This window comes from Ostrinia furnacalis, unplaced genomic scaffold, assembly GCF_004193835.3.
Source record: "Ostrinia furnacalis isolate ACB-3 unplaced genomic scaffold, ASM419383v2 OfSCF0100, whole genome shotgun sequence".
In the NCBI taxonomy this organism is placed as follows: Eukaryota; Metazoa; Arthropoda; class Insecta; order Lepidoptera; family Crambidae; genus Ostrinia; species Ostrinia furnacalis.
In genome coordinates, this window is record NW_021130339.1 from 1 (window position 1) to 10,466 (window position 10,466).

Below are 10,466 nucleotides of genomic sequence, written 5' to 3' on the forward strand. Positions count from 1 at the left end.
CAAAGCAAGCTGAAAAAGCTTCATGTGGTCCTTGGGGAGGACGGCCTACTGAGACTCTCAGGGCGTGTGGGAGCAATTACCGGCGTGCCAGATGCAATGAATTTTCCTATTATCTTGGATGGAACTCATCAAGCCGTGCGACTACTAATTGAGCACGAGCACCGTCGACTAGCCCATGGCAATAATGAAACCGTCGTGAACGAGCTACGCCAGGAGTTTTTCATCTTAAACCTTAGAAGCACCGTCAGATCTGTGGGGCACAGGTGTCAATTTTGCCGTATCAGGAAAGCAACCGCTGTGATTCCTCCTATGGGAAATCTACCTGCTTCCCGTCTAACCCACCATTGTCGTCCTTTCACGTGTGTTGGACTAGATTACTTCGGCCCCGTCCAGGTGACGATTGGCAGGCGGCACGAAAAACGGTATGTCGCCTTGTTTACGTGCCTGACGACCCGGGCAGTTCATTTGGAAGTTGTGCACGATCTGTCAACTGACGCCGCGATAATGGCTTTACGTCGGTTTGTAGCCCGTCGAGGCACGCCTAAGGAGATCTGGTCGGATAATGGAACTAGCTTTGTTGGAGCGACGAAATTCCTTCGCGAGCTCTACGGTCCAAAATTGAACGACTTCACTGTGAACAACGGAATAGAATGGCGTTTCATACCGCCTTCGGCGCCCTCAATGGGCGGAGCTTGGGAGCGCTTAGTGCGTTCCGTTAAAACGGCCCTTAAAGTGATCCTCAAGGACAGAGCCCCTAAAGAACCGATATTCACCACCCTTCTCGTTGAGGCGGAGGCAATCGTGAATTCAAGGCCACTAACGCACGTTTCGGTTGGACAAGAAGGTAACGAAGCTCTCACACCATTTCATTTTCTGATCGGGACTTCCTCAACGGGAAACCATCATGTTGGCGCCGTCCCTCAAGACTTGTATGGTAGAACCGCTTGGAGGAAGACTGTGAGACTGGCGGATCTCTTTTGGCAGAGGTGGCTGAAAGAATACCTTCCAACCCTCGTTCCTCGGCGCAGCGGCAGCGAGGTTGAAGGAACCCCTCTCAGTGTGGGTGACCTCGTCCTTATTGTTGACGGGAATTTGCCGCGGGGAACTTGGCCCAGAGGTCGAGTAAAGAAACTGTTTCCGGGTGGAGATAACGTTGTTAGAGTGGCCGAGGTCTCCACAGCGGGAGGGGTGTTACGAAGACCGTTAAGAAAACTTGTTCGGTTGCCTGTCTGAAGGCCGTTGTATANGTATAGATGACCCACGCTGAACTGTCCCACCAAACTCAATGACGGGGGGGCGCTACCATCGTTCAACTATATGATTTCCAACATGGCAAAAATCGGAAACAGCGATCTGGTATTGACGGTGGCGTCAAGGTGGCAAGATACCCCACTGTCAATGTCATGGATAGGACAGTTCAGTATTTTGGAACTATATCTTCTAATACAATGATGAGCGGAGCAGCTTTTTGAAATTCCTGCCTTTTACTGAACTTTTTGGGTTCATACAATAAAGAGTCAAATAAATTATTTTCATCTACGACAACGCCACGAAAAAAAATACGCAAATCAGCGATTTTCCAATTAATAAACTTTATGCCTATCGTAAATTCACGCATTATGCTTAAGTCATTGTGATCGAAAGGTATGTCTCGGTGGTTGAAAGCCGAACGGAATGGGCGAGAATTTATGACGCGGGTGTAAATAGAGCCGAAAAAGTATCGATAAAAATGTCGATAGTTTGTCACATCTATATTTTTACATTTAATCAATTAAAATATTCAAATAAGATTACTGAGTCCAAACAAACTCTAAGTAATGATGACATTGAGTATGAAGTAATTGAATTTTAAGCAAGATTTTACACAAACTTTTGTTCTATGATTGATCGACTTTTAAGGTAACTTTACTTAAATCGAAGTATTACTTTACTTTGTATAAACAAATAAGGTTAAAAGTTGAGTGTAGTTGTGTAATACAATAACGCCGTCTGGGCTCAATTCGATTAAAGTTTGAAATCTACGTCTGTACACCGTGAATACTCGTATAATCTAAAACTAGGTAATAATAATAATCTGAACAAGATTCTATCGTAAACGTCTTTGACGGTAAAATTTTATGTGATCATTTAGTGCAGTGAACAAAGGCTTCTTATAAAATATGGTGCTAACAGATTGGCACGGCTCAAAATAAATAAATAAACTCTTGGATTCCTTTAAAATTTTCACAGCTGGTTTTGTACCTTTTTAGAGACTACATAATTTTCAAAATTCTTCAGTTGCATGGAATATGGATAAATTATTAATTAGGTACTTGGGATCGTTTATACATTGACAATTATAAAATAATAAACATTATCACTTTTTACTCTTTTTAGATTAAATTTTTCATTGGACCTCGTAATTATTGTCATCAAGTGTGATTAAGGTCAAACGCAAACTCGATCTTACGTAAGACAAGAAAATCGATTGAAGTCAAGGCCACTAAAATCAAATTTTACAATCCAATCAAAGTTAATTAGGTTTGTCGGGTTATGAAATTGATACTAACGAAATAATATATTTCATAACCATTATGTCTTGGAATAAATTGGTGAATTTGGACCTTATATGAGAACTAGCGGCCGCCCGCGACTTCGTACGCGTGGATCCCGTTTTTCCCCCTTAGGGGTAGAGTTTCGTAAAATCCTTAGTGGATGCCTACATCATAACATCTACCTGCTGCATGCTAAATTTCAGCCCGATCCGTCCAGTGCTTTGGGCTGTGCGTTGATAGATCACTATGTCAGTCAGTCAGTCAGTCAGTCAGTCACCTTTGAGTAATATATATTTAAGATAGAAGGACAGATAGTTTTGCATATCATCGATATTCAAGCACGTCCCTGGGCGTAAATGGGAACCGGTGAATCCCGTAGGAAGGATCAATACGCTGATAAAATTAGCGGTTTTCGCCTAAAAGGACAGGTGAGGGATGGTAAATCGAAGGTATAAGGAAAAATCCCCAGAAAATATCCGAGGGTATGTTTGTCTTGTTACGTTAGATTTTGGGGGTAGTTTCCAGTTTGGGATAGTTTTGAGTTGTGATGATGGTTGTTCTAAGTTTTTGTTGGATGGCGAACCCGTGTTAACCACGAGTTTTGATGAGTTTATTATCTTACATACCTACAAATCCCAACTATAATATTATAAATGCGAAAGTAACTCTGTCTGTCTGTCTGTCTGTCTGTTACGCTTTCCCGCTTAAACCTCGCAACCGATTTTGATGAAATTTGGCATAGAGATAGTTTGAGTCCCGGGAAAGAACATAGGATAGTTTTTATCCCGGTTTTTGAAACAGGGACGCGCGCGATAAAGTTTTTCTGTGACAGACAAAATTCCACGCGGGCGAAGCCGCGGGCGGAAAGCTAGTAAAGTATAAGGCTGAGCTGCACCACCTAACTTTGACCGTAAGTTTGACGATAACCGGTGTTTTTTGTTTGTCAAAGTTAAAGTAAGATGGTGCAACCCAGCCTAAGAATAGCGTATCTGCCAACGTGGTCCAGTAGTTAGAGAGTGGCACTGTTGACTCAGAGTTTCTGGGTTCGGTTCACAAGTAGATGCAAAGTCAGTTTCTGCATTTGTGCTTCGGAGAGTACATTAGGCATCTGAAGTCGAGGAAGACTCATGAAGGCTCACATAGGTAGACCCAGTTGTCGCAAAAGAACCCAACTCTGTCTGTGTCAATATTTTAGTCTGTGATATATTTCATGAAGACACGTCATTAACTGAGGTTGTAAATTATCGAATATTGCTGCAAGTAATCTGTTTTAAGCTGCTGGATACACAACGGTCAGTTAAACCAGTTAAACTGATGAGTTGAACTGATGTAGGTACATATAAAAATTGGACAATGTGTGCGAAATCTTAAGCTGTAATTCACTGTATGCCAGTTTCTTGATGTACTCTTAGATATTTCAATTTTTAGCTGACTGTGAATATCGAGCTTTCGTAAGTTTTAAAATTTGTGAATGTCTTTATATTTTATTATTTTCAACATCACTTCAGGTGTACAGAGCTCCTGCTAAAATAGCCAAATGGGACAATTCCCCTTCCGTTTCCACCGCCACGTTTCATGTATAGCTCGAATTTACAGCTTGACTGCCAATGAAACCAATCTTGTGAAGGTTGAATTATCCCAGGGGATATTAGACTGTCTTGGAACCCCCAGGGAATTTAATCTGAAGTGTATAAAAGGAAGTGTAGTATTGAATTGTTTCCATTGTAAAACTGGAGACAAGTGACTTAAAAAGTAATAAAATTTTCGAAGATTTAAGTATCAGTGTTGGGTCGTGGTCCACCTGCTTAGTTCAACTGTGTGGATTTTTTTGTAAAAGAAATGGTAAATGTAAAAACAAAACAGGTGGACTATTTTTGATTTACCTAGTACACATACTGTAGTTGGACCACCGACAAAAAAAGTGCCCGTGGTTCACCCAGGTGAACTAAGCAGGTAGACCCTGACCCAACACTGATTTTTCACGTGATATTTCTAATTGCTCTGTTAAGCGTGTAGTTCGTAGCTGTTCGTAGCTACGAGCTACGGTAATCGTGCTACGGGCTACGACTGCTACGAGTCGGATGAGTCATGTTAAGTCGGATGACACACACGTTAGAGTGACGTTTGGACACAGAAACCACACGTTTGTTGGTCTGTGAAATGGCTAGCAAGCAAGCTAATAAGCTAACTAGGCCGGTTACAACACTTTGATACTTATAATAGTAGTATGTGGGTGTTATTTTTTATCATAAGAGGAAAGTTGCCTGTATCTCACCGATGGAATGTGATGATCAGGCCGAAGGTTGAACTTTGGTCGTAATTTCTACTAGCTATCTAATCGTTTGATTTTAATAAAATTGTTTAGAGAGAGTTGCTCTCACTTACAATCCACAACCCACAAGGTGGACCGACGTCATCATAATGGTATCAAGAAGACGGTGGACGCAGGCCGCTACCAATCGGGCAACATGGAAAGCATTGGGGGAGGCCTATGTTCTGCAGTGGACGTCCTATAGCTGAGATGATGATGAACTCTCTGTTACGAACGGCCTCCTTTTAAGTCTATGTTTTTATAATTTTATTTTATTCTATGGTTTGTCGTCTTGTCATCTGGCTGTCTCTTCTATCCCTGTGATCCTGTATCTTCTCCTATTTATTATTATATCGCTTTTCCCTTCCTTGAGCCTGGGTATCATTTATCCCTTTTCTATCCCGAGTGTGTGCGCCTCAACCTCCCACGCTCCTGGCTCTGTTAGCTCTACTAAACTTATGCCGCTGTCTGCCGATGATATGTACATCGCCCGGTCTCACATCTTTCTCCAGGCCCAAGTGGACTCCTTTCAAGAAGAAATGGCTGCTATACGCCAAGGTTTGCCAATTCCTCTGCAAAGCAAGCTGAAAAAGCTTCATGTGGTCCTTGGGGAGGACGGCCTACTGAGACTCTCAGGGCGTGTGGGAGCAATTACCGGCGTGCCAGATGCAATGAATTTTCCTATTATCTTGGATGGAACTCATCAAGCCGTGCGACTACTAATTGAGCACGAGCACCGTCGACTAGCCCATGGCAATAATGAAACCGTCGTGAACGAGCTACGCCAGGAGTTTTTCATCTTAAACCTTAGAAGCACCGTCAGATCTGTGGGGCACAGGTGTCAATTTTGCCGTATCAGGAAAGCAACCGCTGTGATTCCTCCTATGGGAAATCTACCTGCTTCCCGTCTAACCCACCATTGTCGTCCTTTCACGTGTGTTGGACTAGATTACTTCGGCCCCGTCCAGGTGACGATTGGCAGGCGGCACGAAAAACGGTATGTCGCCTTGTTTACGTGCCTGACGACCCGGGCAGTTCATTTGGAAGTTGTGCACGATCTGTCAACTGACGCCGCGATAATGGCTTTACGTCGGTTTGTAGCCCGTCGAGGCACGCCTAAGGAGATCTGGTCGGATAATGGAACTAGCTTTGTTGGAGCGACGAAATTCCTTCGCGAGCTCTACGGTCCAAAATTGAACGACTTCACTGTGAACAACGGAATAGAATGGCGTTTCATACCGCCTTCGGCGCCCTCAATGGGCGGAGCTTGGGAGCGCTTAGTGCGTTCCGTTAAAACGGCCCTTAAAGTGATCCTCAAGGACAGAGCCCCTAAAGAACCGATATTCACCACCCTTCTCGTTGAGGCGGAGGCAATCGTGAATTCAAGGCCACTAACGCACGTTTCGGTTGGACAAGAAGGTAACGAAGCTCTCACACCATTTCATTTTCTGATCGGGACTTCCTCAACGGGAAACCATCATGTTGGCGCCGTCCCTCAAGACTTGTATGGTAGAACCGCTTGGAGGAAGACTGTGAGACTGGCGGATCTCTTTTGGCAGAGGTGGCTGAAAGAATACCTTCCAACCCTCGTTCCTCGGCGCAGCGGCAGCGAGGTTGAAGGAACCCCTCTCAGTGTGGGTGACCTCGTCCTTATTGTTGACGGGAATTTGCCGCGGGGAACTTGGCCCAGAGGTCGAGTAAAGAAACTGTTTCCGGGTGGAGATAACGTTGTTAGAGTGGCCGAGGTCTCCACAGCGGGAGGGGTGTTACGAAGACCGTTAAGAAAACTTGTTCGGTTGCCTGTCTGAAGGCCGTTGTATATACATATGTACATCCCATTTTAAGGCCGGTCGTATCAATCTCTCCCGCTCTCACTCCTTTCCTTTGATACTCGTATTCTATCATTGTTGAGAGAGAGGGAGAGATGTTACGAACGGCCTCCTTTTAAGTCTATGTTTTTATAATTTTATTTTATTCTATGGTTTGTCGTCTTGTCATCTGGCTGTCTCTTCTATCCCTGTGATCCTGTATCTTCCTTTAATCCTTTTTATTATATCGCTTTCCCTTCTTTGAGCCTGGGTATCATTTATCCCTTTCTATCCCAATTCCTAACACTCTCACTCATACAACTTATTTTGGCCTTACAAAAGCTTGTTCTAATAAATTCATCAAATAAGACCCACCATTCCAAAAAATACAGTCGCTTTTTGTCCCGAAAATATGAATATTCTTATTTAAATGAGAAATGAGAGAACAACTCATTTGTTCCGTGATTCTCACTACATCTTAAAATTCCTTTGCCACCTTGAGTAGAAAAAAAGGAGGCAGATACACAGCGTCTTTGTTTATCAAAAAAGCCGCTTTTCCTTAAAACAAGCCAGTCATAATTCACACGAAAAAATTCGCCACTCGCGAATTCATAAACAAAATTCACACCTGAGATCCTCCGACGAATTATACATTAAATCTTCCGCAGTCGAGGCGCCGGGGGCTTTTTAAAAAACCCACCAAGTGCGAATTTAATGCAGTAATTTGAGAGTTCCGTAGGTGATAAAAGTGATGTAATTATGAAGATTTTCTTCCACGATACAGTCTATTTAGTTATGAGTGAATAAATTATAAAATAAATGTCCTTGGATTTTTTGTCAGACATGTCTTTTTAGTCCCAAACGAAGCAAAGCTTTGGATAGGATGCTATAGTCACGGGTAAAACCTACATAAGTAATAAACAATTACTTATTTGTGGATGTCCTGATTCTAAAGTTAAATATCAGTCAAAGGAGTGTGGCAGACGAGGCGAAGAAGATCGGCAAGACTTGGAGCGAGATCAAACCCAAAGCTCAAGACCGGACGCGATGGAGGACTGTTGTGGACGCTCTCTGCCTCATCTAGGGGACATAGGACCTTAATGCCCGTTTTCGCCATCAATCCCTAATTTATAAGTAACCCCTATGTTAAACAAAATTCCTGTTATTTGTTACCATAGGTGTCACTTAAAAATTGGAGATTGGTGGTGAAAACGGGCATAAGTCAAAGGAGTACTTATTTCATCCAGCCACTAGCTGAATTCTGGTAATCGTCGTGTACCAACACAATAATAATTATGATGTTACGTCCGAATAAAAAATGTGGTAACTTATGTCCTTGTAATATGGCCAATTTTGCAACAGAAATTTATTTATTTATTTATTTATTTANTGTTTCGAAATGTTTAGTCTGATGAGCTATCATTATATCACTGAGCTAGGGGCGTGGACCACCTTTGTCGAGCGTGGTTTCTCCTCTTTCTGGATCGCGTTACTGCTCATGCCACTTCAGTTTGCTATATTTTTGGACCATGCCCTTTTAGTTCTACCGAATAGACAGTTTGACACCATACCCCAATAATTCAAAACCAATTTTTTTTAAAAAGATTTCATTTTGGCCATAAAAATTAAATTAATTTTAAATTAGTACCTGTAAATTACGATTTTTGTTCGCATTGTAATTGAAAAAAGTAGTTTAATTGAGTTGAAAAAATAGTGACGTCACTTGCTTGTAGTGCCATACAAAATCTATGGGAGAGTTTCATTTTGACAGTTTAAAAAAGTACGTCAATTGATTGGTGGTGTCAACATGTCTATTACCTTGTTCTGTATCTTTTAACGAGGCATGTGTTATTGTAAAATGTAATATTATGACATCTGCACGCAGAAAGATTTAACGAATGCTACTGACAACGCCTCTTGTAGCGGAGTTTTGGGCTGACACTGTATAGGTTTGATGTCGACACGACAAGAAGAAGATTTTTGATAATAATAATTGTAGTATTTAATTAAAATGATGCTGTTCGTAAGTAATCTTATTATATTAAATACAATTACGTCTGTAATGTACAAACAAACAGATCAACAAACAAGATGTTTAGAGGATTTTGTTTTTGCGACGGAACCCCAAAGCCCGACCTTCCGCATTAATTAAACGGAATGAGCCTAATTTCAGGTTTCTCCTTTCAACCTAATTGAAATAAACGCGAACTTTTAATCAGAGAATGAAACCCTTTAGCTAATTTGTGAGACGTCTCATTCCGAAGCGTGGATGTGGTGGGTACTTAACGTACTTATACCGCTTAATGTATTTAGGAAATGCCCCATTTAAGTGGGCGATTGCCCTGCGGAGTTAAGCTTTTTGAGGCTGGGCTATTTTTAAACGAGTGACTGATTTGTGAATGGGTATAACGGTCTTACCCTACCTACTTTTAAGGTAGAATAGTTTAGGGGTTCCAGAACTATTTTTGGTGAGAAGAGTTGGGCTATTCTTATTAATAAGTCAATGGTACGAACCGGTTTTGCCCCATCACTACCATAGTATTAAACAAAGTCGCTTTCCTGTCTGTCTGTCCATAGGGACTATACATTGGTATATTTAGATCTTTAAAAGTACGCAACGGATTTTTTTTTAATAGATGGAGCGATTCAAGAGGAAAGTTTATACATATGTATACTTAGCACCCGCGCGAAGCCAGGGCCGGTCGCAAGTTTAACATTAAATAGTTTAGAGGCCTAGAACTATCTTTAGATTGAAGGTCCCTAATGTATTGTCCGAGCAAATTTAACTTTCAGGGTCAGATCGAGGCCTGTCAGTGGGGTAATTAGCAACACATCAAACTAAATACTGTGGCATTGTTAGTAATTGTAATCCCTCCCAACTAATAATATTATAAATGCGAAAGTAACTCTGTCTGTCTGTCTGTCTGTCTGTCTGTCTGTTACGCTTTCCCGCTTAAACCTCGCAACCGATTTTGATGAAATTTGGCATAGAGATAGTTTGAGTCCCGGGAAAGAACATAGGATAGTTTTTATCGGTTTTTGAAACAGGGACGCGCGCGATAAAGTTTTTCTGTGACAGACAAAAATCCACGCGGGCGAAGCCGCGGGCGGAAAGCTAGTAGTATATACTAGCAAACGCCCGCGACTTCGTACGAGTTGATCCCGTTTTACCCCCTTAAGGGTGGAGTTTCGTAAATTCCGTTCTTAGTGGATGTTTACACCCTGAAACCTAGCTACCAAATTTAAAGTTTTTGTGTAAAAAATTCCGAGATTTCGTGATTAATCAGTGAGTGGTAGGTATATTACCCGCGACTTAGTACGCGTGAATCCTGTTTTACCTCCTTAGGGGTTGAATTTTGCAAAATCACGTCTTAGGAGCACCTACGTTCTAAAAGGAACCCCCATGCAAAATTTGAGACTTGTAGTTTTTGAGATTTCGTGATGAGTGAGTCAGTCAATCAGTGACCTTTCACTTTTATAGATATAGAGAGTCTAACACGTAAACGAGCGGTTTTCGAAATTGGAAGTTATTAAAAATATTTCCTAGAAGATTCTTGCTTGTAAGAATTTAATATTACTAGCAAAAGCTACAAGACTTCGGATACGTGCTTCGGTGTACAATTCCGTGAAACCAAAATATTTTAATCCTCTTACCGCGCGTTTAGTTTGAAAACGCTTAAAATATTTGCTAAATTTTCGTGCAAATTAATTCTTAGCAAATGCTCTTAATAAAATAAGGCCAATTATTTGGGTACTAAAAAACATGTTTAAGTACAAAGTGTTACGTAAATAACACCCAATATTTTAAGAAGC

The 10,466-nt window shown here is 41.6% G+C and overlaps 2 protein-coding genes across 2 annotated transcripts; both read left to right on the forward strand.

Moving 5' to 3' along the window:
• Positions 1–11: 11 nt before the first annotated feature.
• Positions 12–6,852, forward strand: LOC114352159 (uncharacterized). The gene is made up of 2 exons (XM_028303646.1): positions 12–1,235; positions 6,656–6,852. The coding sequence occupies exon 1, from the start codon at positions 97–99 to the stop codon at positions 1,231–1,233; it is 1,137 nt and encodes a 378-aa protein (XP_028159447.1). The 5' UTR covers positions 12–96; the 3' UTR covers positions 1,234–1,235; positions 6,656–6,852.
• On the forward strand, positions 5,304–6,653 carry LOC114352106 (uncharacterized). Its single transcript, XM_028303566.1, has one exon. The coding sequence runs from the start codon at positions 5,304–5,306 to the stop codon at positions 6,651–6,653; it is 1,350 nt and encodes a 449-aa protein (XP_028159367.1).
• Positions 6,853–10,466: the final 3,614 nt, after the last annotated feature.

Bases quoted from the DNA above. Each gene is read 5' to 3' on its own strand.
- LOC114352159 (XM_028303646.1), top strand. From the start codon at position 97: ATGAATTTTCCTATTATCTTGGATGGAACTCATCAAGCCGTGCGACTA.
- LOC114352106 (XM_028303566.1), top strand. From the start codon at position 5,304: ATGCCGCTGTCTGCCGATGATATGTACATCGCCCGGTCTCACATCTTT.